At 44.6% G+C, this 27,651-nt stretch overlaps 1 protein-coding gene and 1 long non-coding RNA gene across 3 annotated transcripts in view; one reads left to right on the top strand and one right to left on the bottom strand.

The window, feature by feature from the left end:
• The window catches only part of ST8SIA3 (ST8 alpha-N-acetyl-neuraminide alpha-2,8-sialyltransferase 3), a 61,998-nt gene extending 35,209 nt beyond the window's left edge, over positions 1-26,789 (bottom strand). Inside the window, exons 1-3 of the mRNA XM_085630143.1 lie at positions 26,063-26,789; positions 22,078-22,197; positions 15,026-15,583 (exon numbers count right to left, since the gene is read on the bottom strand). Coding sequence (XP_085486269.1) covers positions 15,026-15,583; positions 22,078-22,197; positions 26,063-26,241 — 857 coding nt within the window. The 5' untranslated portion in view covers positions 26,242-26,789. The remainder of the gene's footprint in view (positions 1-15,025; positions 15,584-22,077; positions 22,198-26,062) is intronic.
• The window catches only part of LOC146863993 (uncharacterized), a 461,517-nt gene that overhangs the window by 384,331 nt on the left and 49,535 nt on the right, over positions 1-27,651 (top strand). The window lies entirely within an intron of this gene.

The raw sequence follows: 27,651 nt of genomic DNA, 5'->3' as shown, positions 1-27,651 counted from the left end.
ATTATTGTCATTAAGTCCCACGGTGTCCCACGGTGTCAGTGTGGAGTTTGTATACCCACCGCTGTTCTTTTTCCAGAAGTCTGTGTTCCAGATTATCACTATAACACAGGTGTTCAAGGACAACCCACTTCAAATCATTGAGTGTGTGTTTCTGTTCCTTGTAATGTGAAGACATTTTTGTGGTGATGCGCTGACACCGGACATTGCTGTGGTGTTCGCACACTCTGGTGCTTACTTTTCTCATGGTCATACCCACATAATGTAGGTTGCTGGGGCAAGTAATGAGATATACCTCTCCGGCTATGTTACAGCTTGTTAGCTTTCGCAACTCCCAATTCATTCCATTTTTGAAGGACACATTTTTTGTGGCGGAAGTAAGATGGCAAACACTGCAATTCCAGCAGGGATAATGACCCGTAGGTGGTGTACCTAGCATAGTTTGGTCCCTATCTCTGTTGGATCCTGATTTTGGACATGTATGTACCAAAATGTCTTTCAAATTCCTCCCCCTTCTGTGGGAGAACATTGGTTTTGGGATGTTAAGTTGTCCACTGTTCAAAATATGCCAATGTTTTCCAGTGATTTTGGTGACTTGATCAGAGGCTATGTTAAAGGTAGCTATGCAGATTGGTCTCTTGTCTTCAACAGTGTTCTGTTTTGCCGTGTTTCCAGCAGAGAATCTCTGTGATTATTCACTGCTTGTTTCTTTGCTTTAGACACTAACATTTTTGAGTAGTTCCTTGCCAGAAGTTTGTCTGTAAGTTTCTCGGCTTGTGTTCTGAAACCATTGACCTCTGTGCATTTCCTCCTTAGCCTAAGGAACTGGCTGAAGGGGAGATTGTCTTTTAAATACCTGGGGTGACAGCTGTTGTATAGTAATAAGCAGTTCTTTGCAGTGGGTTTATCGTGTGTGGTTGTTTTTAGGGTGCCTTCAGCTGCGATAATGTTGAGGTCCAGGAACAGCAGTTTAGATCTGCTCATAGTATGAGTAAATTTAAGGAACGTGTCCTGGAGATTCAGCCAGGTTATGAACTCATCTGCTCTGGACTCATCTCCTTCCCAAATGAGCAGAATGTCATCTATATACCTTTTCCAAAGTTTGATGTGTTGGAGTTAAGGGTTGGTGTCTACCAGGAGTTTTTGTTTCTCTAGATGGTGTACGTATAATACCGCCACACTAGGGGCAAAGGTACTGCCCATACTGGTTCCCTGTTGTTGGCGGAAAAAGGTATCTTCGAAGCAAAAGAAATTCTCTGTTAGAGCCCATTTGACGCATTCTGACACCAGGTGTCTAGGTGTGTGGTAGGTCCAGTTCCCTTCATAAAGGACTTCTTCGATGATTTCTAAAGTCTCCTTTTGTCCAACCCTATGAGGATGCTGGTGGCGTTGAACTCTAGGTTCTTTAGAAGACACAGGATTGCCTTAGTGTCCTGTAGGTATGTTTCTGTTCCTTGTATTAGAGGACGTAAAAAGGTGTCAGAAAAGTTTGAAAGAGGTTCCAGTATCGAAGCTATGCCGGATACAATTGGTTGCCCTGGAGTGTTTTCCAAAGATTTGTGTGTTTTGGGTATCGTGTTGAAATAGGGGTCACCAGGTGTGTGCTAATCAGGAAATCCCCTTCTTTCTTAGTGATCCAATCATGTAGTGTTGCCTCCACCATACTCGTGATCTGTATCCTTAGCCATTCTCTGGGATTGTCTCTGATGTGTTGGTAATTCCTCTCGTAATTCGTCTCGTCTTCCAGTAGTTGCAGTCGATCCGAGGACCATCACAATCTTCCATAATACAAGCAAAGAAGAACAGTCGGCCATCCAACAACTGGCTAACTACAAGGATGTGATAGTGAAACCAGCAGACAAAAGGGGCGCTATTGACCTACAAACTAAGGAAGACTATCGCCGTGAGAGCATGCGACTACTGGAAGACAAGAGGAATTACCAAAGCATCAGAGAGGATCCCACAGAACGCCTAAGGATACGGATCACCAGTATGGTGGAGGAGGCTACACTACATGATTGGATCACTAAGAAAGAAGGGGATTTCCTGATTAACACACACCCAATAACCTCCTATTTCTACACGATACCCAAAAAACACAAATCCTTGGAAAACCCACCAGGGCGACCGATTGATCTGGCATTGGTTCGATACTGGAACCTCTTTCAAAATTAGCCGATGCCTTCTTACGTCCTTTAATACAAGGAAAAGACATATACCTACAGAACACTAAAGCAGTCCTGTGTCTTCTAAAGGACCTACAGTTCAACCCTGCCACCAGCATCCTCATGGGGTTGGATGTTGAAAGTTTGTACACAAGCCTCCCACGCAAAGAGAGTTTAGAAATCATCAAAGAAGTCCTGTATGAAGGGAACTGGACCTACCATGCACCTAGACACCTGATGTTAGAATGCGTCAAATGGGCTCTAACGCAGAATTTCTTTCGCTTCGAAGATACCTTTTTCCGCCAACAACACAGAACCAGTATGGGCAGTACCTTTGCCCCTAGTGTGACGGGATTATACGTACACCATCTAAAGAAACAAAAAATCCTGGCAGACACCAACCCTTATCTCCAACATATCACACTTTGGAAAAGGTATATAGATGACATTCTGCTCATTTAGGAAGGAGATGAGTCCAGAGCAGATGAGTTTATAACCTGGCTGAATGTCCAGGACACCTTCATTAAATTTACTCATACTATGAGCAATCTAAACTGGTGTTCCTGGACCTCAACATTATCGCACCCTAAAAATAACAACACACGATAAAACTGCTGCAAAGACCTGCTTAATACTATAGGACAGCTTTCACCCCAGGCATTTAAAAGACAATCTCTCCTTCGGCCAGTTCCTTAGGCACCAGAGTGTGCGAACACCACAGCAATGTCCGGTGTAAGCGCACCACCACAAAAATTTCCTCACATTACAAGGAACAGAAATACACACCTAATGATTTGAAGTGGGTTGTTCTTGAACACCTGTTTTATAGTGATAATCTGGAGCACAGACTTCTGGAAAAAGAACAGCGGTGGGTGTACAAACTCCACACTGACAGCATGGGACTTAATGACAATATCCCATGGGGCCTCTTACATTGAAAATGCACAACATTGAGACTAGTGGAGACATCTTTAAGAGTCTCTATAACTAAGTATAACACCATTTCTTTTTTTTTAGAGTTCACGATCACACGAGGACATAATAGTTCAAGACCCATCTAACATTAACTATGAAGGACTCCCACTCCAAAATATTGTGTTATAAAGACTAGACACTTTAAAACAGTGACCCCCAGATTCTAATATACATCTGTCTAACAATGGTACATCTGAGGGTGATAAGCGTGCGTTACTATTCACCGGGAATACATCATTGAGAGATCCTTCAGATAACATCTGTCCGATAATGGGTCATCTCAGCAGTTGAAAAGAACCCACGAAGCAGCCTTTAGTTTGAAATATGTATTGTAAAATACTGACCGCTGTGTCCATGGGTACATGCATGCAGTAATAAGAATAATACTATCATACATGGGAAGCATCGGCTCTACATTATAAGCGAGTAACCTGGTTGAAGTAATATCACACGTAGGCAGTAGCCATTACATCTAACCACCCCCGAGTAGGACTTGTTTTCTGGGCAGGGAAACAGCAACATACTATACCTGTGTAATTCCCACTGTATTTGTATGCATTTCACTTGATTCCGTTCTGCATTACGTGTAACATTTTATTATCAACTTTTTTCCTCATACATTTCCAGTAACTTAATGTTTTTCAGGATGGGAACTCTCCCAACATGACGATGCCACTATTCCGGCAACGGTGGCCATTTTGAACTAACCGATCAGTCTAGTACTACGAAGCAGAATGACAGGGCGTTTTTTTTTCCGCCGCATGGTTAGGAAAGAGCTTTATAAACAGAAACGACTCATGCACTAGTTAGCATGCGGTCTCCAGGGAGAGAAGTAGGTTACTATACCAGAGGCGGCTTTGACGAAGTAAGTGGCGGGGGCTTCCTTTTTTTCCTACAGATGGCGTACGCTACCCACCTGTTAAGCAGCAACAAGAGTACATGATATATAGACCTTTTTTCCCCCTCCCTCTTTTACAGTGTGACTACAAGCCCCTCTACCCCTGGCTTTGACCATGATGCAATAATATAGCATCTACAGAAGTACGTCACATGGATTATCTTTTCTATGTTTTATGTTGTACTGTCACGTGGTGTCTTGTTTCACAAGAGCTATTTTACGAGTGGTGTCACCCATTACAGTGTGTGGCATGTTCATTACACACTATTTGAGCACATAGGATAGACCATATGTGCACCAATATATGGGTGCAATATTTTGATAGTTGCATGCACAATCATGCTAATGTGACCTGCCAACACGGCTGACAGGTCACTGTTTTTAATATATCTTTTTGCTTTCTAATTACATACATGGATTATTCACTAGAACCGTATGTATACAGTGTTTATTAGGTGTGCATGGTTTGTTTCCTTATCACAGGATTCACTAAGAGTGGTACACATGGGGCTGGACACCCGTGGAGTCCTGATGAAGAGCTATTAGGGGAACAGATCGAAACATGTTAACAAAAACACATTACTGAGACAACCAGACTTATTAAGGTCAGGTTTCTTCTCAGCAAACGACCGCTGATTTTTAACCATACCAACTAGGGGCAGGAATTAAAGAGTGGCCAACTAGTTAGGTATTTTTAAATTTTCTTTCCCTTTCCACTCTACATCACTGCACTACACATAGTCTGCAATAAAAAGTGCTCCTACGTAATTTGCAAGTCGTAGCACGCCTCAATCTGTAGAGGATTGAGAGGAACCCCAATGATGAAGCATGCCACCTATGGGCAACCCTGGTGGGTGAGGGGTCTCTAGAAAAAAAGACGGGAAATTTGTTTGTTTTTTGTGCTTTCTCATTTGCTCCCCTAGGTATCAATGACTATCCTGTGCTTGGGGAGGAAGACCCAATGCCATGATGGGCTGCCGGCTCACAACAATCCATTTTTGGGCACCAATCACTGGTGTCTAGTGGGATTTCTGTGGGGCAGGAAATTGTGTGGTGAGTCCTCAAGGAACAGAAAGACTCTCTGGTGCCTCAGAGGGAGGTTAGATGCTGCTGCCCAGTGCCACGATGGGCAAGCCCCACACACCATACAGTTTTTCACTTTTTCAACTTGATAGATCTTCTGAGATTTTTTCGACCAAACCCCACCCCCTGGGTGGGCAGAAATAGATTAAACACCCAACCTTCCTATTCAGGGGGCTGAAAGCCCACTAGACTACCATGAAAAGAAGTAAGAAAAGGATTGAGATGGGGTGTTGGTCTGTCTTGCATTAGAACTAACCCTTGCCATCAGACAGCATTTCTGCATCCAGAGAGAGGCAGAATGGGGAGGGTGCTATCCTTCTTTCTGCCAGCCAATAAGCCAATAAATCAATCAATCAAATCAAACTTAATTTGAGTGACAAGAGAGACCCATAGAAACACATAATAACAGTTTATCTAAAACACATAAAATGCTTAATGATCTGTTATTTGCTTTTATCTTGTTTGTGCCATCATCGCGGCTGGCCCGATAGGGTTGTAGGCGGCTTGCTGTGTATTGCCTTTATTAAGCATCGTCAATAAAACGATTTAATTCTAAAACACATAAAATGGTTGTTTTACATACTCATCGTTAAACAGATCAAAGACACTTAAGTGATACTCTTCAATGGCAAATTAAAAAAATTCTAAACAGTGGGATTCAGATTTTTTGTTACTGAAGGTAGTGTAACATTTACTGAAAAAAAAGAACTGTAACAAAGACAGCAGGAAAGTTAGCATCACATGGACCAGCACAAGCTAACACAGCTTTCTGATTCCCCAGCAGGTAACAGAGCAAAATATAACTGTTTTCGACACAGTAGAGTCCTCTCCCAGTGACCTTGCGATACAGGAAGCTATTATTCTAAAGCAATACAACTTTTTAAACATGCAAATGTTTTCACTGAAGATTACTCCACAGTTTCCAGAGAGAGGCCCGTGCTTTCTAGGAATTTGGGTTTAATCTGATTTTTGTCTTCCATACAAACAAGCATGAGGTCATCAAAAAAGGATGAGTGGCCAAGTCCTGAGAGGGTTTTGCGAATGTAAGAGAGCCAAGGAATACTAAGGACCTTATCGCAGCACGGACAGTCTTTGATGACAAGATGGTACAGGCTCAAGCCAGACTTAAAGTCATTGGGCCCAAATGAATGCGATGCCCAATATATTGGAGCCCTAGTTCCTCATGACAAATAAAGAGGGGAGTCGAAGGGGCTATAGCAAGGAGCTGCTTGTAAAAGTGGTTCTCCTCAGCCTGAATGATTGCACAGTTTGTGAAACCCCAAACTCCTGCTCCATATTCAGCACTGGTAGCGCACTGCTTCTTATATACTACTACCGCATGAGTGATTGATTTACCTCCATATGGTCTAGGTAGATTGAAAAGAGCGCCCACCAGGGCCGGACTGGGAACCCAGAGCAGCCCTGGCTATTTAATAACAAGAATGTTCACAATAATTGGGATGCAAATTCTTTCTGGGGAATATAACTTTCTTTGCTTTGTATATCCACCACTGTATGACATAACCAATGTGCATGGGTTGCCACACACAAAAAGCCACCTGAATGAAAAGTAAGATTGATATAGACACATATGTCACCTATACTTCAAATTGTTAGAAACAAATAAACTATCATGTTCTAGTAGTAAATACATACGCTTGTATCTTTTACCCCTGAGGAAGTTGCGGCCACCAGCCATGGGCGACAAAACTTGTGCTGGCTAAAAAGAGGCTAAAAAAAGAACTAACCAAGAACATATGGGAATAAACCTAACAAATACAAAGAAAGACAAGAATTGTTGATATAAGTTATTAATGTAATACATGTTGACATTAGAGTGGGCTGGGGAAACCAATTTTTTGTATAAACTGGGTGATTTTGGTCATCCAACTGGGGAGTGGGTGATCTCTCCACCTCAAAGCACTGCACATAAATAAGTTCACGACAACTTTCAAGTGTACTTCTGTAGAGCGCCACAGAACCTTCTCCGAAGCTCACCCTTGCTAGCGTGTTTTGACAGACCACCCCCCCGGCTGCGTTTGTTATTGGGGGTCGATATAGGGGCATCGCTGCAAAAAATTAACCCCAGTAACAAAAACGGCCCCCTCCACTGCAAAATTGACCACCACGCTTCCAGCCTCCTGGGAAAATGCCTGATGCCCGCTACGGCCAGTCTGGCCCTGGCCCTCACCGATCAAGAAAGCTATATACGCCATTTTAAAATGTTGGAAGACCAGGTCTCCGAAGAGTCAAAAATAACCCCTATGTAAGAAAAACTATTGAGCCTTTCCAGCTGTTAGCTATAGATGACTAAAGTGGGAGTGCTCAGTCGTTAAGGTCATAGGCCATGATATACGATTTAAAATAGTTGGTAACCAAATCTAAATCAGCCATCAACTGGGCAAAGGAAAATACTAAATGGCGCATGGCCTTGGGTGTGCGGGCCTTCAGAACAGCATCATTGGCATATAACAGTGCAAGTAGAGGGGCGCCACCTACCCTTGGGACGTCCGGTCTGAAGCTATTAAGAAAAACGCTTAACTTATTAATATGTAGAATAAATAGAAGTGGGGCAAGAACTCATCCCAGCCGAACTCCCAGTAGGATGACAAACTGGTCTCTGAGTTCCCTGCTGGTGCCAGATCTAACGCCTGTGTTCATATTCTCATGAAGAGCTGATAAAAAACTCTCAACTGCCACGTCACACCGCATATCCAATAAGATCACTCACAGTTTTGGGCAATTTTCACAATCAAAAGCTGTTGATAAAGCCATAATTTCAGGTACAGTGGGCAGCGCTTTGGAATCGTGTATTACCTTTGATCTACAGTCCCCAATCGCTCCCTGACACCATATTGTCAGGTGTTGAGAATATTATTTTCAGCAGCCCAATCACGATCGGGGCAGTTGTTTACAGTTAAGCTATTAAAATCATTAGTCAACAATGATGCCCTCAAATCAAAATTACATTTTGCTAAGTCAATGAGCGAAGGAACGAAATGCGTTGGCTGTTGTCCTCTATTTGTGTCACTAAGAAGAATAAAAGAAACTGAAAAAAACCAACCTAAGAGAGTGAGACTTCATTTCTGGTGCTCCCTCCAAGATCTCTAATCTATTTGTCTGGATTCCAGAGAGACCCAAGTGCGGCGCGTTTTGGAGGTGGATTGCACAGGACAGATGCTGAGCCAGTGGTCAGCTGCAGCTGGGACATTTTGTTGTGCACTTGCCTTTATGGTATTAACCATAGCCCTAAAAACCTTATGGTTCTTGCTAGAAGCTGCTAAGACTGCATTATCCCATTTCTCACTGTCAATCTCCTTTTGCCGCCATTTTATTGCAAGTTTGTACAACCTACAGGATAATGACACTTCCAAAGGGTCGCTAGGCCTGGCTCTAAGGTATATTTGTATTCGCCGATTTGCTAAAGAGCGTGTATTATCAAACCACAACAGGGAATCAGAAATGCTCGTTATAGGCTTTAGTAAGGCAAATTTTATACATAGACTTTCGAAAGATTTTATAAGTTGCTCACTGCTTCCCTCAGAAACGAGGCATTTTAAGAAGGTATCGATATTTTTCCAGAGGAGCAGTGCAAGGAATTGGCGAGGGTTCCAAGGGCTCCATGCAAGCATAAGTCCATTCCACTAGGGTGGAGGGCAAGAAGCAAACAGCCAGCAGTTGACCTTGGGTAAATGGAGGAGCAAGGAAACCACTAGGGGATTGTGATCTCCAAAACAGGATTATAAAATCTCTTCCTGCGTTAAACAGTTGACCAGGATTCTTGTCAGAAAAATATAATCGATTGCAGAGGCACAGCCCCTCCTCTGAAAAGTAGGTATAAGGTTGTCACTACCCATTGTGTACTCAATCATATTAACAAGAACCCACAGTGACATAACCCCCAAGTTCAATAACTCTATGGTTGTTGACATGGGCTACATGCCTTGAGGCCAGTTTATGCTCTTCAGCTGTGCTTCTGGACAGTTTGGTATTGAAGTCCCCCACAACAAGAGGATGTGGCCTTACGGCTAGAACAGTTGCCCTTGAAGCTGGGGAACTGGGCTCGAGTCTCGGCAACAACACTCAATATCCTGTGATTCTGGGCAAATCACTTAATCTTCCCGTGACTAACAAAAATGAATGTGCCCATCTGTAACGAACCTGGTGCATCATACTTGCTAATCAAAAGTTTCCAATTGGACAAACACACTTGAGAGATGATTCCCGCAATATTCCATCTCATCTCATTATCCTAATAGCAAGTGATAGCAAATTGTCATTACGTTTAGGGTCCACATGACACAAAGTAGGGGCATGTTGCTTTTTATAACCCCTCTACACTCTGTGGGAGCTAGTCTAAGTCAACCATTCGAGGTATTATCTGCTAAAGCTTCAAATCTGTTCCCCAGGGGTATTTCACCTGAAGGCGCCAGTTCAGAAGCTGAAAAAGCCTGTCTTGCATCTCAGATGAAGGCCTATACCTTGTACACAATAGATGCAGGTTATGAAACTAACGAAGGGTTAGGATGGAAATGACCCCCATTTGATTACAGTTCCCTTAGTGATGGACAACAGATTTGTTCCATAAATAGGGTTCCTACAATTCACCACAAAACAGTCCTCTAAAATATTTATACATGAGGGACCCAACATTTTATTCTTGCATAGCCAATTGGTGACCTTGTTAAAAAGGTGGTCCTACGATTCCGTCTGTTTGCGCCTCAGTGCCGGAACACCCACAAGGAACACAACTTACGGTTTAGCAGATGGTGGAAAACTCATAACAGTCCTGTTAGTGTCCTTATCATTACTCTGCTTACCTGGTAAGGACTGATTGCGATTGTTTGTCATTTGTCAGATGCAGCTCCTTTGGCCCCTGATTCTTAGTGTTGATAGGGAAATCAGGCACAATGTTTGACAATGGGCACAACCTAAAAGGTACTGCACACCTTCTCCTATAGTTGCATCCTTTGAGGAAGCAGTAAGTGCTGGTGCATATGGGTCACAATGGAATTTTATTTTTTGAGACAGTAGGGATGGAGATATGATATTTTACCAGTAAAGTAGGTGCATGTTGGACAGGAGGAATGAAAGGTGCGGAAACTGTACGTTTGTAAAACCAAGCAAAACCTACTACAGCATTGGCCAAGTAGTGAGGGCTCAAGTTCTGATGTATAACAATCACCCCGAGAGATATCTCTATCCTTATCCAATGACATGGCCGATCGCATAATTCTTTTCTCTCACTTTGTCCCCAGTGCTAGAGGGGATAGAACATCAGCAGAGATAAAGGGACCAGAAGGATTTGGCATGATAATAATATGTCCACTCATGCTGGTTTCAGGGACCATGTCATCTATTGTAGCAGTTACGGCACTACCCACTGGAGGTTTATGCTCAATGGACAACCTACGCTACGTAAGGGCAATTTCTCTACTGATAACACTCACCATCTTCTCCAACATACTATCAATTGTCATAACTCTGTATGATGGAAAGGATGCTCGGCCATCTTGAGCTTATCCATTGCTCAGTTGAGCAGATTATAAAGCACTTCCTAACAAACAACCAACAAAATGGTGGATGAAGGGAGGGGGGTTCCAGCCCATCCTCATTCTGGCTCTGATGCACACAGACGGACTCCAGAAAGTGCTATAAGTGCGGCCTTCACCACACCCCTGCTTCTCTTCTGCAGCAACCAGTGTGCACTGGGCAAGCGAGTCTGTCCCTTGCCAATAGCAGCAGTACAAGTAACCCGTGCTGCAAGACTCCAAAAAGCGCAATACGCGCATTCTTGGCAACACACACACTCTCCTCTACAGCAATAAATGTGTTCTGGCCAAGCGAGTCCGCCCTCTGCCAACAGCAGCAGTACAAGCAACCCTATATGAAAAAACGACGTCCAAAGAAATCCCAATTTCCTCTTACGTGCGATGGCTGTCCTATTTGGATTCTGGGTCAGCCAGCATTTAGGAAACCCTACCATCCTGTCCATTTCTGAAACTTAGAAATTCTGGGGAATCAAGGGTGGTGTGACTAGCATGGATTACATCATATCCTCTTATCTAGAATGCCCTGCAAATGTAAAATAAAACATTCAATTACCTTTCTCATTCCATAGGTTATGGCTGCAGCATTTATGCCCTAAGTTTGGCACGCAGGAAACCTTACCATGACTGGGGATTTCTGAAACCTAGAAACCCCTAGGATACAGGGTAATGTAGCTTGCATGGATTACAACATGTCCTCAAAACTAGAATGCTCTGCAAATGTAAAAAAAGATGCCTAAACAGTAAAAACACCCAATTTACTCCGCACATGGAATGGCAGCAACATTTCAGCTCAGGGTTGGCTGGCACCCAGGTAACCCTACTAACCCAGAGCATTTATGAAACCTATAGACTCAAGGAAATCCAGGGTGGTATCACATGTGGATACCAGCATGTTTTCTTACCCTGATTGCCTTGTAAACATAAAAGATTATCTATAATGCCCAATTTCCATCGGGATTTATGGAACATTTATGTCCGAAGTCAGCTGCCAACCAAGAAACCCCAAGAAACCTTGGCATTTCTAAAATATAAAGAACCAAGGAAATCCAGTATAGTTTGGCTTGCAAGGATCCAACCATGTTTTCTTATCCACTATGTCGAGCAAACATAAAAAATATGCATACAACACCACATTTCCGCTGCATTTCCAGGGGGGGGGGGGGGGGGTAGCTGTAAAATGTCAGCCCAGGTTCCGCTGGCACCCAGGAACCCTGCCAATGCTGGGCATTTTTAAGAACCAAGAATCTCAGGAAAATCCAGGGTGGGTGGCTTGCATGGATCCCAGCACATTGTGTTTTTCAGAATGCCCTGCAAATATGAAAAATATGCCTAACACTCCCAATATCCACTATCTTCCACAGGGAATTGCTGCAGCATTTAGAACCATAGTTGGTTGGCACCAAGGGAACCTAACCAACCCTGGGCATTTCTGAATCCTAGAGATGTAGGCAAATCCACAGTGGTGAGCCTTGCATGGATCCCAGTGCATTTTCTTACCCAGAATGTGCTACGTGCATAACAAAATGCCTAAAATATCCATGTTCATCTCTGGGTCCATGAGAGATGGCTGCAACATTTTGGACGCAGTGAATTCTACAAACCATGGGCATTTTAAAAAAAACAAGCGATAAAGGGATATCCAGGGTGGCAAGGATTGCATGGATCCCAGCACAATTTCTTACTCAGCATGCCCTGTGAATGGGGAAGTAGGGGTCGAAAACGATTTTCATGTAACAGAAATCTCAAGAATGAAATGGTAAAAGCCTTCCCACCCTGCACTCCCAAACTTCTACCAATGAAAGCACAAGCCCTCATGTGAGGGGCCTGCTCATGCCTCAGTGTGCTTTACAGGAGGCGTCCAAGCCTTGCCAGTGACTGGGCCATGCTGCTGGAGCCCCCAGTGTCCCTTCTAGTAGTCTGCTCCTTGGATCCACCCAAGTTCTGGAGATCAATATGTATTGATTTTGTTTTGTTTGAGTTCTGAGGAAGAGAGCACTGTGGCTTAAAAAACTGCAAAGGAAGGTAGGCCTACCTAGTCTTTCTTTTTTCTTTTACTTTTTACCCTGTGCTGTATGATTGTCAACCCCCCGAAGTTTTTCTGTGCTTCTAATTTTTTTCCTGAAGTAACAAGGCAACAGTGCTACTCTCAGTTCCCCAGCCCTTCCGAGGGCAGACGAGGGACAGAAGGGATGCCTGACTGTTGCTCTGGAGTCCCCGTCACAATAGGCACAGTAGAAAGAGGAAAGTGCCTATTTTCTGCTCAAAACAGCCATAAATACTGTGCCTGCTACAGGGCTTAATTTCTCAAATAAAGAGTGCCAGTGCGAAAACTTTGCTCAGAAGCACGTGGCCGAACCAGTTAGAATCTTGGTGCACCGAATGCCAAGCAAGACTGACAGTTTTCAATCCACTTTATGCCTCTTCAATTCACTACCAGACATCCCTTCCCCCTTTATCTCACTCTTAAGGGTTCTTGTTTTCTCCCTTTGTGACGGTTTCTCCGTCTTTCTCTTCCTCTGTCTTTCTGACTTGTCTGTTTTCCCCTCTTTTGCTCTCCTGAAATATCTGATGCAGTAAAAGAAGTGCCAGTCCTCAAACAGTACTTCTGGTGGTCACCACTGGCAACCACCAGCTTACATTAACCACTGGCCTGCTGCAAACAGCAATATGTGTAGTAGTAAATTGTTTCACCCAGCAATAATATATGAAGACTAAGTGCATATTTCCTTTTATTATTTGGTAGTAAACTAGTGAAAAATGCGACCATTAGCAAATGCATGATTGACTATAAGTACATGATATAGTCCATTTCTTCAAATGGGTGTGCTATACAAAATCACCTGAAAGAGAGCTTCTTACAAGTATGATTTGACTATGCTCTCCATGGGCCCGATTCACAAAAGTAATCTGAGATAAAATCCTAACTTTACGACTTACAGTATTCACAGAAGGCCTTTAGGAGTACTAAAGTTAGGATTTTGTCTCAGTTAAACTTAAGTTTTGGTCTTAAGTTAAACTTAAGACAAACTTAAGTTTAGCTGAGACAAAATCCTTGTCCTGAAGTTAGGATGTTGTCCCAGTTCAACTTAAGTTTGTCTTAAGTTTAATTTAAGACCAAAATTTAAGATTGACTGAGACGAAATCCTAACTTTAGTACTCCTAAATGCCTTCTGTGAATACCAAAAGTCGTAAAGTTAGGATTTTGTCTCAGTTTACTTTTGTGATTCGGGCCCCATGTTTCTTACATTAACATCTAAGGTATTAACACCTGAGGAGAAACCTTGGGAACTGAGTTTAGAAATGACCTATTTCTTGACGGCAAAATTATTATTAATGTTCAGCATTTGCTCCTACTTTCACTTCCCATAGCTTTACTACAGCCCAATTAACCACATAATGCGTACCATGACTACTGCGACATCTTGAGTATCACGAAGCACTACTTATTTAGCCTTAGTATAACTCTCTATCATGACTAACAATTAAATAAACTCACACAACATATGTTTTTCTCCCTCTATTGTACAATATATGGTGTCCCAATAATACCTTTATCTTTGACTTGCTTCTGAAATTTGGTGTCACTTTCCTCCCACACTCTATGAAGTGGACCCCAAATGATTTCCTCTGTTTGTTCATAAGACTCATATAAAGAGTTTTATATAGCGCGAACTAGACCCAAGACATCGGGTATCAGATCGTTTTACATGAGCACCATTTTCGTTACAGATGGACACATTCATTTTTGTTAGGCATGGGGAGATTAAGTGATTTGCCCAGAATCACAGGATGTTGAGCGTCCTTGCCGAGACTCGAACCCGGTTCCCCAGCTTCGAGGTCGACCGCTCTAAGCGTAAGGCTACATCCTCTCCCCATTCCATGAGGACAAACGTTTCTCTGTCAAGGCCACTAGAACATAGAACCAGCTACCCCCTAGATTTCCACTATTCACCAACCTTTGCTGGTGTAAAGGAATCTAAAAAGGCTTTTCATTAAAAGACCAGCTAGTGGTCACGGGCTGCCGTGTACCTAGAGACCTTTTGGTAATGTCTACTATACATTGAGTGAGTAACCCTTCAGGTGTAAACAATCTTACGCCATCCTACTTTCTACTCACTACCAATTTACAATGTGTCATTCCGAACAGAAGACTGTCTTGCACATCATACTGGTCTATTGAACATCACTGTACAGCTGCATCACTTTATATGACAAGCCAACAAGGTATACAGACACAAAATACAATTTTAAGAATCAAACACAACAATAGGTGTGCACAGTATATGCGTGATCACATTCAATAAATAATGAGTAGTGTATTTTGATTTGAGATGGGGTTAATGTGTTTGATTTACCTGTTGACGTGCTGCATTATATTTCCAGGCCAGGCCAATTGTACCTTCAGTTGTCCCCTGTGCTCTACAAAAAAATCCACCAATGTCCTTGTGATTGTTGTTGATGTGTGGAAGAAAAAGGCTGGGATCCAAAGCATTGCCCCGTCAAGTTTTTTCAAACTCAGAAAGAAGTTGTTTCGGTCTTGAATAGTTAAGAGGTTGTTGTAGTACTTCTCCAGGATGCTTGGATTGAATGTTGTGAGGTTGGTTTTCTTCCCAACATCTCTTTGGAAAACTTCAGTGGGTGCAAAATTGCACCGAAAAACAAAATCAGACTTGTCAATTTCCTCGCCACACTGGCTCCCTGTTAGGATCCCACTGTTTCCGACAACAGCACAAATGTTGTAGTGCTTATTCAAGATAGGCGACGTCTCTGGAAGCAGGGACTTGAAATTATTACTAACAGAAAAAACATATTTGTGGCTGGAATAATCATAGTGCATCAGTTGTCCAATTCGAACACTATTTTTTGTTAGAGAAAAGTTTTTCATCACATCAACATACTGGAGAATTTCTTGCCTACAAAATAAATACAGATGCATGGAATTATTTATTGATATAGGAAGGACAATTATTTTGTAGGTGTAAAAGAATGTTGTTCATACAGTATGTTCACAGGTACAAGGCTTTTTTTCCTTCTATATGCATGGACGGTTCAATAGCTGCCCAACAGTGGGTCTCCAAGTATTTTAAGAGAACTTTCCCCACTCTACCGCCACAGATTCAGAGAATGGAGACAGGGAGTTGCATCATGTGATGAATGAGAGCTACTGTGACTCTTTAACGCAATGGCGAAGGTATCGATAATGAACTAACAATGTAAGACATACTTTGCAGGATGGGCTTTCCAGTTTTAGCAGGCCTCACCTAAAAGGCAGTGATCCACGTCACAGAGCCTCCGAGGCATAGTAGAATCTAAAAACAAAGCCACGCCAAGCCTCACCCATAATCAGCCCCATTTGCTCTTGCCTTAAAATCTTCCAACTGGTGCTTTAGGGTAGCAGGTGATGTCACAAGAATTGCTCTTGTTGACACCTGGACAACATCAATTCAGCCGTGAATACCCATTGAGATCCCCTCTAAATAATTGATTACATGTTATCTAAATTTATCAAAATATAATTTCCCTCTATAGCATTTGGATGCGAAGTGACGACTTAGCTCCTAGAAATGTTCTATCTATCTATCTATCTATCTATCTATCTATCTATCTATCTATCTATCTATCTATCTATCTATCTATCTATCTAGCTATGAAATATAGATGTGTGTGTATGTATATATATATTTCTAAGCTTTTTTTAATTCTATATCCTAACTAAAGGTCCCTGTAACCTTTTTTTCTGTGCATTTCTATGGTTTTTAATTTTTTTATCTTATTATTATATTATTGTTGTAAGGGTTTATTCTAAATGACTAAACTTTTTAAAAATATATTTACTAGATATAACATCTCTCTTCCTTTATTTAAGTTTTTTTTTTTATTATCCAGTAAATTGGTTATAGGAGGTCTGCTACAATTAAAGTCACTGCCCAGTCCCCAGAATTAATATTAGTTTACACAATTTCTGAAGGGGTATGACAGTTTATCTATGGGTATGTGAATGGATGTGACAGTGTCTGTTTAGGTAAGCAAATAGCTGTGACAGTGTCTGTATGGGTTTGTGAATGGATGTGACAGTGTCTGTATGGGTTTGTGAAAAGGTGTAACAGTGTCTCTATGAGTATACGACTGGGTATGACATTGTCTTTTTGGGTGTGTGAATGGGTGTGATAGTGTCTATATGGGTTTGTAATTAGGTGTGACAGTGTCTAGGTTTGTGAATGGGTATGACAGTGTGTCAATTAGTATGTGAATGGATGTGACAGTGTCTCTTTGGGTTCATAAATGGGTGTGACAATGTCTGTATGGATTTGTGAATGGATGTAACAGTGTCTGTATGGGTATGTGAATGGGTGTGACAGTATCTGCATGGGTATCTGAATGGGTGTCACAGTAGGAGTGAGTGTAAAAATGTATATATTTTTTTTTTCAGCATCTCTAAATCCGGGGATCTCTTGTGGAGTTACACGGAGGCCCTCGCTGAGCCTCACAAGGGATCCACTAATTTTAAGAGGCCCAAATAAGGTTTTTTCATATGTCTGACCCCAGGACACATGCTCAGCCCTCTTTTATTTAGCAAAAATAATGGGGTGACCCGGTGTCCCTCAGAACCTGGGCATGCGTATTAGATAAATACAATGGTTCTGTCGGGAATTTATAATTTCTTTAAGAATGTTCAATAACATAAATACATTACATGTAACAGATATCAAATGAATGAAGAAAGAAACACACACCAATAGAAGTTTGCGATTTGATAATTTAAAGGAAAAAATTATTATGGGCTGTCGTAATACATAAGTTGAAATGAACGAGCAAAATATTGGTGACTTGTAGTGAATAGGTGACATGTGATGATAAATATTATATACAGTATAGTTTCAAATGCGGCAAAAGTTAATAAGTAAAACGAACGGTACACTTTTTCTTGTTATGCCTTTATGATTTCTCACATATACTTCGCGATCCTATGTGGATTAATTTGTGATCATAAGCATTGCGTAGACATTTAAAGGTTCGTCGTAAATCAGTAAATCTTGCGACTGGCTTAAATCCTAAATGCAATGAAGATACAAATCCTTTACCGCATAGATCCTTGATACCTTCAAGGTATGTCGTTTTTCGCACTTACCTGCGCCCTAAATTGCTGTTATTATCAGAAGGTTTCCCCTTGCATGAAGTGTGCACACCCACTTGGTTTTTGTGATCATTTTGAAGCTGTTTTGAACTTGGCAACTCACTGGAGGAGTAATGCAGGAACTACTTAGACCATCAGGCCACAGGTTGTGGCCGCGCCCATCCGGGCGGGGACTAACTTTTCAAATGTAGAAAGCGGATTTTGCCGGTTTTCCAAACAGCGTTATCCCAGCACCCCATGATGAAGTGCTTTTCAGAGCACGAAACGCGTTGGGAGGGAGTCTGATTTTTTCCGCTATGCTGGTTCTCTCTGTGTCTGCCTTTACTGAATAAACGCAGCGTGATAAGGAACTCACCTGTGTGGCGTCCTCTTAGAGCAGGCTAACTTTTGGTTGGAATATATATATGTATATATATTCACACAGAGCATTCACCAGTTTTTCTCAAGGAAAAGAGAGAATGCACGAACTCCTCTTCGTCGGTAGATACTGTCGTTTTATTCAGTTCTCAAATCTCCCTTATGTTATATATATTCATACATACATATATATATATATATATATATATATATATATATATATATATATATATATATATATATATCATATATTATGTGTGAGCAAGGCATAACTGTTGAAACGTGTAGCGTGGAAGCTTTAATAAACTTATTGAACTGGCGATTTACATTGTGGTCCTGAGAGTGCATTCCACATTCGCGACGTGAAGACTTTTCTGGATTTTGTTTACCGGGTGCTCTCCCGGTCTATGCACCACCCTCCACGGGTCCTTGGTCTTCATGAGAGCGCATTGAGGTTTGATATATATATATATATATCTCCAAATGCACTTTGACGAAGAAAGCGCCCTTCCAGGCGGGTCGGGGCTTCTTGGCGTCGTCACCGCCTCAATATTCCATACGCAAACACACCGCAGTTGCAGCAAGTAGAAGCCCACCATTCGGAGAAGTGAGTAAAAGGTAGTTTTTATTTCCAGGGACAGCAGTCAAAAAATGTAGCATTACGCGTTTCGAGCGTTCAACGCTCTTAATCATATGCAGTCCAGAGGCTCAGCTGTTCTCACCTTAAGTGTGCTGTGGTAGTAAACAGCGAGGGGGGACCACACGCGTCTTCGGTTTTAAAGTAACCTTAATCAATTTAGATGTTTTGTTTCAATACACGCACTTTGGTAATCAGAGTACCTTTAGTAGCTGAACTCCCACATTCATTGCATCGTGCAATTATTTCTACACAGAGTTCAAACTTAGCATCTCCATTGTTAGTGCTATTCGTAATCGGACTTCATTACCCATGATACTTCATCATGGTGTTCAATTACGGTGCGGCCTTCCCCTTAATTCCGACACTTAAGGTGTTAGGTGTTCAAGTCTTGGATAACTAAGGAAAGGTTGTTAATCTGTTTTGAAAGGAAAAATTTCCATATCCTTCTTACTTTTAGGGAATAGTCCCCTCGATGTTAACAATCCTTCCTCCGCTCATTCCACGAGCGCTCAGCCTCTTAGCAAAGTGCGTGTATTGAAACAAAACATCTAAATTGATTAAGGTTACTTTAAAACCGAAGACGCGTGCGGTCCCCCCTCGCTGTTTACTACCACAGCACACTTAAGGTGGGAACAGCTGAGCCTCTGGACTGCATATGATTAAGAGCGTTGAACGCTCGAAACGCGTAATGCTACATTTTGTGACTGCTGTCCCTGGAAATAAAAACTACCTTTTACTCACTTCTCCGAATGGTGGGCTTCTACTTGCTGCAACTGCGGTGTGTTTGCGTATGGAATATATATATATATATATATATATATATATATATATATATATATATATATATATATATATATATATATATATATATATATATATATATATATATATATATATATATATATATATATATATATATATATATGGTATCTTATAGACACATAGCGTGCTGCTATGACATACTGTGTAGAACACTATGTTTAGCATTCCATGGGGGGTGTTCCAGCTCTCGGCAGTTGCTGAGGAGGTCTGAAACAGTCACTAGGGTCACCCGTGTGCTGTCCATACATCATGAAGAAATAAATAAAAGTTATACCCAGTTGGTCTCTGCTGTGTGACCTCCCACCACACAATACGATTGCATATAAAATATTGCATGATAATAATACTGCATCAACTGGGCCTACCACTACCTTGAAAGGTCCTTGAAAGGTCCTGCGGCAGAGAACTCAGCTCCCGATCTGGCACTGACATGGTCTTTGCCTGCTGGTCCTTGTAGGACTGGGGCCAGGGTGGGCTTGGGGAGCCATTCGAGGCAGGCAGTGCTGGATGGGCACCATTACTGTAATATGAAAGCGCCCTCCTGCCGACCTGACATGGACATTGGTTGGACCAAGTGCAGGGTCAATGGTCAGCGGAAGTAGTCAAAAGGGTTCGCAGCTAGGAGGAAGGTGGCTTATGTGTGGTGATTGGGCCACTGGAGATCCCCATGTCTGGATAGAGGCCCCCAATGAATGACTAGACTGCAAATCAGCATATTCTTTCAACACGTATTGAAACAAATATTTTCAACAATTCTTTCAACACGTATTCCTAGTCTGAATGACATGACTGCTGCCATGTTGGAAGGAAAAATGGAAGCCTCCCCATTTAAGGCTTGCTGTTGATGATTCTCAGACCTGCAGGACTAGGTTATGAAGATGGCGCCATTTCCTTAATTCCATCAGAGAAAGTTCACCAGCATATTCTACAGCAGGCATTGTTCTTCAGCACAGCTTGTAAATAGGAAAATGTTAACCTTGATATGCTTTTGTTTTGAAACTTTGAAACCGTGCTAATATAAACTGCTTGCATGCAGTTGTAACTGTTCTAATGTAAAGCGCTCTGGTACCGATCGGGTCATGTTTGTGCTATATAAAACGCTCAAGTTACATATGTTATTTTAAAAAACACTTAATCAAACCAAACCTGGCATTTTATGGATAGGTAAAAGACTTTGTCATTTACAACGTCAATAGCTCTAACTCATGAAAATGCGAGACCTATTGCATTGCAAATGCTTGTTATGTTTTGAAATGCCTTTTCTCAAACTTTGCACCCCATTTCGCTTGGTTTCCTCCACGACCAACTACTATACCATTTACTGCACCCATCAGCAGTATTTAAGGGTCCTGTGTGGGTTATGCACAGATTCACAACTCTTACCTAAGAGGCATTTTGGGGGAGAGCATTTCCCAAATTATATAACTCCGATAGCAGAATTGTTTAGGTCAAGCTTAACAGCACAGTTACCAGTTGCTTAAAATATACACAGGGTTGGCTTTTACTCCACCCAGAGCAGTGTGCCTGTCATGCTATTGACTGTTTACTGTATCATTGCTCCTTCTATTGAGTGCTTCCATTTCAGTGCTTGGGGGACTATTTGACATCTCAAAACAACACTGAATCACCCTGATTCCCCACACATTATATTCTTTGCCTAATGCACTGTTTACAGAAGCAATCTGTTTTGTTTTTTCGTGTCAGCAGACAGCACAAGTACAGCACAGCACATGCACCAACAGGGCAAGCTTCCTTCACACACATACACATGCACGTGTGTACACACACACAAACACACTTTGGTAGTATAATATTGTAAAGATTAAAAGAAAGAAAGCAGCCTGCAACTAGGCATGTATTTCACTGCCTGTTCCGTCAGCTGTGCATCTCTGAAGGGCAGACCGTCGGTGTTTTCTTGGGACCCCAGAGGGGGTGAGCCTCTGAGAAGGCTGCTGGACCACATTTGCAAATTCTGATGCATTTTTTTCCTTTAGGGAGATCTTTGCCATCACGTATGTCATCTGCCGAGAGCCAGCCAGAACTGATACAATATCCAGGCCATTACCAGGTGCATACTGGTACCACCACACATCGTTCCAAGATGTTGCCATATTGCAACAAATTGCCTAAATATGCATTATTGCTACTGGAAATGGGGTGACCAGATGTCAAAATATAATTTAGCCTGGGTTACTGAAAAGCATTGTCTCTTTCGGGACAACTAGCAGGAGCAAAGCCAATAGCTCTGGTTTAATGAGCTAATGCATGCAAAAAGCCTTCTGTTTACACATTAGAGCCCTCCACATTGGGATTTCCATGGCTTGTTGTGGGAATAGACAACAACGCAATTATTCAATTCAAGCACGAACTGCAGCCCCAGTAATCCGTTTTCAGCCACATACGGCATAAACACGAAAAGAAAAAGGGAGTTTTGCTCCATTTTGTTGACTTACCTTTGCCTTAGAAACGCAGTCCTGTTGAATACCCATTTCGGTTTTTCCTGAAGCTCCTGCGTCAGTGAATTGGTAATTGGTACAAAGGAAGGGTCCAAAAACTTCAGGGCAAATTGTGACCTGAAAAAATAAACCGTATCCATGTTAAAATGCTATCCGCTCTAAAAACCTGAGCAATGAGATGAAGAGCAGGAAGCTAATATAAGGTTCCTGCACCCTAAAGCATTTTACAACTTTCCATGTAGAGCAAAGACGCGAACTTGGTGTGGCTGTCTGTAAATACGAATGATTTGTACAGGCGCTGTCTAAAGATTTGGGCCCTGGTGGCAGACTCTGTTCAGCACCCTGGACAGAGCTCTCCCTGCTCCTGAACCCGACCGTGCCCCACGCCCCGGCCCGGGGAGGGCAGGCCTGCACGCTCAAATGTCATCTCATTGACATGCTACTCCCGTACTGACTCCGCACATACAATCTATATTTGCATCGTCTTGAAAACGGCGCCACTCCGGTGCCACTGTGAATTAGCTTATGTGGGGGGCACGTTCTGCAAAGGTCGGGAGATGGAGTGCAGAAAAGAAATGTGGGTGGTAAGGTGGGAGGCGGCGGTGGATGTGGATGTGGCGAGCTGGGGAGATGTTGAGATGTACAGAGAGGAAATGGATTATATAGAACAGAAGAGGGGGAGGATAGATTAAGGCAGAATCAGAATGTGTTAGTGGCGCGAGGTGGGGGGGGGGCGGTTAGGGGGCAGTATACTTGCTAAATAATTGGTTGAAGATGGCCAAGAAACCTGGAATTGTGCAGGTGTGTGTTGAAAGAGCACAGCACATTGCATCCCGGCCTCCCAGGCCTTGTGCTTCTGTAGTGTCATATTCCAATATGGCGGCTGCCATCGTGATGGTTGGACCGTTGCACAGGCCTAACCACTAAAGAGGCCCTCCACGACCACCGTTAGCAGGCTTTACAACATCAAACACAGTACTGCGACAAAGACTGCTTAGAGCTTACACCGGCATGTTCTGCCTGCTTTTGGGGCTCTGTGGCCCTGAGTTCTACTGTCGGTAGCCCTGAGATATACCTGTGGGCCTGAGCTCTACTCTATGCAACTCCAGGACTGGCCCTGAGTTCTGCTGCCTGTGGCCTAGGGTTCGACTACCTCTGGTCCTTAGCTCTGCTGCCTTTGGCCCCTGTGTTCCACTGCTTGAGGCCCATAGTTCTACTGCTCATGGCCTGTGGGTTCTACTGCCCGTTGCTACGGGTGCTCCTGCTTGGGCCCTGGACTCTACTGTATGCACAGATGCACCATCCTTGAGATATACGGCCCATGACGCTGCGTTCTACTGCCTGTGGCCCTGGAATCTTCTGTATGCAACTCATTTTTGTTGTTGTGTGTGGCGCGAACTCGACCCGAAGGTACAAGAGCGCTTTACATGAGCACTAGTTGCGGTAAAGACGGACACATTCATTTGGTTAGGTAGGGGAGATTAAGGGAGTTGCCCAGAATCACAGGATGTTAAGCGCCCCTGCCGAGATTCTAACCTGGTTCCCCAGCTTCGAGGTCGACCGCTCTAGCCGTTAGGCCACACCCTCTCCCCTAATACAAATACACCGCCGATGGCCCTGGGTTCTGCTGCCTGTCTAACGGAATCTGCTGTATTAAACGGCCAGCATTGTCCCTGATTTCTGCTGCCGGTGTCCCGAATTCCTACTGCCTGTGGTCGTGGGTTATGCTGCCTGTGACCCATAGTTGTACGGCCTCTGGCCGGGGTTTTACTGAATGTGCCTGCGGACACTACTGTTTGCCCCATCAGCACTGTCCCTGAGTTGTACTGCCTGTGGCCCATTCGTTTTACTGCGTGCGGCCCATTCGTTTTACTGCCTGTGGCCCTGGGGTCTACTGCGTGTGGCACTCGGCTCTGCTGTATGCACCTCCATCACTGTCCGTGAGTTCTGATGCCTGTGTCTTTGGGTTTTAATGCCTGTGGACCATAGTTGAACTGCCAGTGACCCTGAGTTCTACTGAACCTCCAGCACTGTCCCTGAGTTCTACAGCCTCTGGCCCTTGGTTCTACTGCCTGTTGCCTTGAGTTCTAGTGCCTGCGACCCATAGTTTACTGCCTGTGACCCTGGGTTCTACTGAACCTCCAGCACTGTCCCTGAGTTCTACAGCCTCTGGCCCTTGGTTCTACTGCCTGTGGCCCTGGGTGCTACTGCCTGTGGCCCATGGTTGGACTGCCTGTGATCCTGTGGGTGTATTGCCTGTGCCTCTTGGTTCTACTGTATACACCCCCAGCACTGTCCCTGAGTTCTACTGCCTGTGGCCTTAGGTGCTACAGCCTGTTCGAGGCCTGTGGCCAAGGTTTTACTGATTGTGCCTGTGGGCTTTACTGTTTGCCTCTTCAGCACTGACCCCGAGTTATACTGCCTGTGGCCCATTCGTTTTACTGCCTGTGGAAATGGAGCCTACTGTATGCATATCTATCTATCTATCATATCTATCACTGTCCATGAATTCCACTGCCTGTGGGCTTGGGTTCTACTGCCTGTGGCCCTGGGTTCTACTGCCTGTGGCCCATTCGTTTCACTGCCTGTGGCCCTGAGTCCTACTGCCTGTGGCCCATTCGTTTCACTGCCTGTGGCCCTGGGGTCTACTGCCTGTGGCCCATTCGTTTCACTGCCTGTGGCCCTGGGTCCTACTGCCTGTGGCCCATTCGTTTCACTGCCTGTGGCCCTGGGTCCTACTGCCTGTGGCCCATTCGTTTCACTGCCTGTGGCCCTGGGTCCTACTGCCTGTGGCCCATTCGTTTCACTGCCTGTGGCTCTGGGTCCTTCTGCCTGTGGCCCATTCGTGTCACTGCCTGTGGCCCTGGAGTCTACTGCTTGTGGTACTCGGCTCTGCTGTATGCACCTCCATCACCGTCCGTGAGTTCTGCTGTCTGTGGCTTTGGGTTGCACTGGACCCCCAGCACTGTCCCCGAGTTCTTCTGCCCTGTTGCCCATAATTGTACCGTATCCACCTCCAGCCCTGCCGTCGGCGCGCTTGGGTTCTCTTTCTGCTCCTGAGCTCGGTTGGCTGCATCTGCTCCCCACACCCCTGAGATCTGCTATCATGGCCCACGCAATCTGCCATCTGGACCTCTAAAACCTGGGCCCCAGCCCTTCCTTCTTCTGCAGTATTGTCGCCGCCGCCTCCCAGTCCTGCACTGTGCCCATCACCCCCTGCTCTGCTGTCCTACCCCCAGGCCCCGAGATCTGCCGCAGGGATTAATCCGGAAGTTTAGAGCCTTGTGTCCACAAGAGACCCCGTCCCCTCTCATCCCATTCCCAGCACCCACGGGCCTCGGATCGCCTCTCGGGCGGCCGTGCTCAGTGGCTCCCCTGCAATCAGTGCGGCCCAGCCCTCCCTTCCCGAGTTTCCCGTCCGGCAGACATCACCACCGCTGCTTCCTGCAGAGAGCGGATCCCCTCCTCCCTCGAAGAGAGAAGAATCACGGCCACCCAGTAAACAACAGCAGCCCCTCTCCACCGCTCCGACCCCCTCCCACGGAAAATCACCAGCAGGAAGCGGCCTGAACAGCCCCCTCCACCGCTCTTTCCACCGAGCCCGGGTCACACCATGAAGCTCACACGCATGTACCATCCGTGACGCCCCTGATCTAAGCAAGATGCGCGGCAGACATGACTGATCCCAGCAGGCATGTAACCACGGGGTGGGAGATCAAACAGCCCCCCTCCATGCCTGCTAGTCACCTCATCCTGCACAGAAACACACCAAGAACACAGGCAGGCAGAGGGGGCACCACAGTGAGCGGACAGCAATGGCTGCACCCTGTCTGGCATGCATCCAAAACGGTCCACCCCTCCTAGCAGGTCCTTCCGCCAGCCAAATACACACATCACACATTAAAGCCGTTAAAAACACAGACCACTGCCTCCCACCCCACCAGCGAGCACGGGGCCTCAGCCCTGCCAGGCGCGCACTTACCGAAACCCGGCGTGGAACATGTACATCCGAGGCCCCCCCGAGCTGGCGTACCGGGGGGTGGTGAAGATGTTGTCCTTCTTCAGGGAGACATAGCTGATGAGGGACAGGATCAGCAGCGCCACGCTGAGCATCACCAGCCCCAACACGCTCGCTACCCGCACCATTTTGAAAACTCTCATCCCTGGGGGGAACCAATTCAGAGAAACATTAAATCATACGAAAAAGGGCGCGCGCCCCGGCGTCGAGACATGCAGCAGATAGATGCAGGCAGGGAATGGAGCCTGGGCCGAGGACGGAGGGAGGACTGGAGCTAAAATGGAGAGCTGGGCGGCAGGGAAATGGCAGCCGGCTGAGCTGGTGCTGCGTGTGAGCCGCGGCTGCTGCCCGGGGCCCCCCTCATCCTCCGTCCGGAACCACGAGCTGCCATCCCTCTCCCGCTGCACGAGGAATGAGACGGGGGTTGTGCCGCCGCTCGATACAGGCACAGCATTTAATTAATGAACTCTAATCTCGCAGAGCGAGCTCCGGGCGTGGGGGAGGGGCTGGAATTAAGGCATCCGACCCTGACACGCATTACCTGCCCAGGGTGCATATGCATGGGTTAGGAGGATGTATATCTGAATGTATGCAAAGCGCCGGCAACAGGCACTGAGATGCTCTAATCAAAGGCAACGCGTTTCATGGAAACTGACTGTACACAGAGCACGTCTACCAGCCCCCACGCCGAGAGGCTGTGATAAAACAACAGGGCAGCAGGTACATCGGATCCGTGACGTGTACATCCCTGCGTGGCAGGCACAGAGACCAAACCCGGGCACCCAGAGTGCCTCTCCACGCTCGAATGTTACATGCTCTGGGTGAGATGCATACGCGGCCGTGGACCGGACACCGACTGCCTCTCACTGGGAGACCACAGGAAATGCTCCTGCCATATAATGGCTAGACTCTATACATTACCGCACTATAAGCTTGAATTCCGAATCTACTCACCCAGATCAACGTTTGCGTCCAAATCATGTCTAGTATGTGTACCAAATACATTGACACTGCTAACAGAGTAAAGGGCCGCACTATGGTATCTTGTAAGTATACTGGCCTGTACAATCCATATGTAACTGACTAACACAGAACTGAGCACCGTGAGCGAGGGAGGAAAGTGTCCATACAGGTGTACCATATATCTGTAGATCACAATCTGAGACTCTTAAATAAGATGTGATTGATGTGTATCTATATTGTTTAAAGATAATACACACAATAAGATCTTCAAATGGCTTCCCTCCAACACTTGCAGAACTGACACTCAAGCCTTCATCACCAGGAAGCTGGACTATGGCAATGCACTTTATGCTGGGATCAAAGCTTGTCAGAATCCATTTCAGAGGTCCAAGGGGCACGCAGGGCTACAGGGACCAAGCATGGGTGTTGAGGCCTTTTATTCATGATGTCTCGATACTGGCTCTCCTATAGATTCTGAGCAGCGAAGCCAAATACCTCTTCTGTACTTTACTCTCAGTGGTAAATGTGGCAGAGCAGTCCAAGGATCCCTCGGGTGAGTCGTGGATACAGATTAGTGATCATGGGCTTAC

Source organism: Triturus cristatus, chromosome 2_1, assembly GCF_964204655.1.
Source record: "Triturus cristatus chromosome 2_1, aTriCri1.1, whole genome shotgun sequence".
Classification (NCBI taxonomy): Eukaryota; Metazoa; Chordata; class Amphibia; order Caudata; family Salamandridae; genus Triturus; species Triturus cristatus.
Note: the sequence above shows the minus strand (reverse complement) of the source record. Positions and strands in the feature narration are given on the sequence as shown.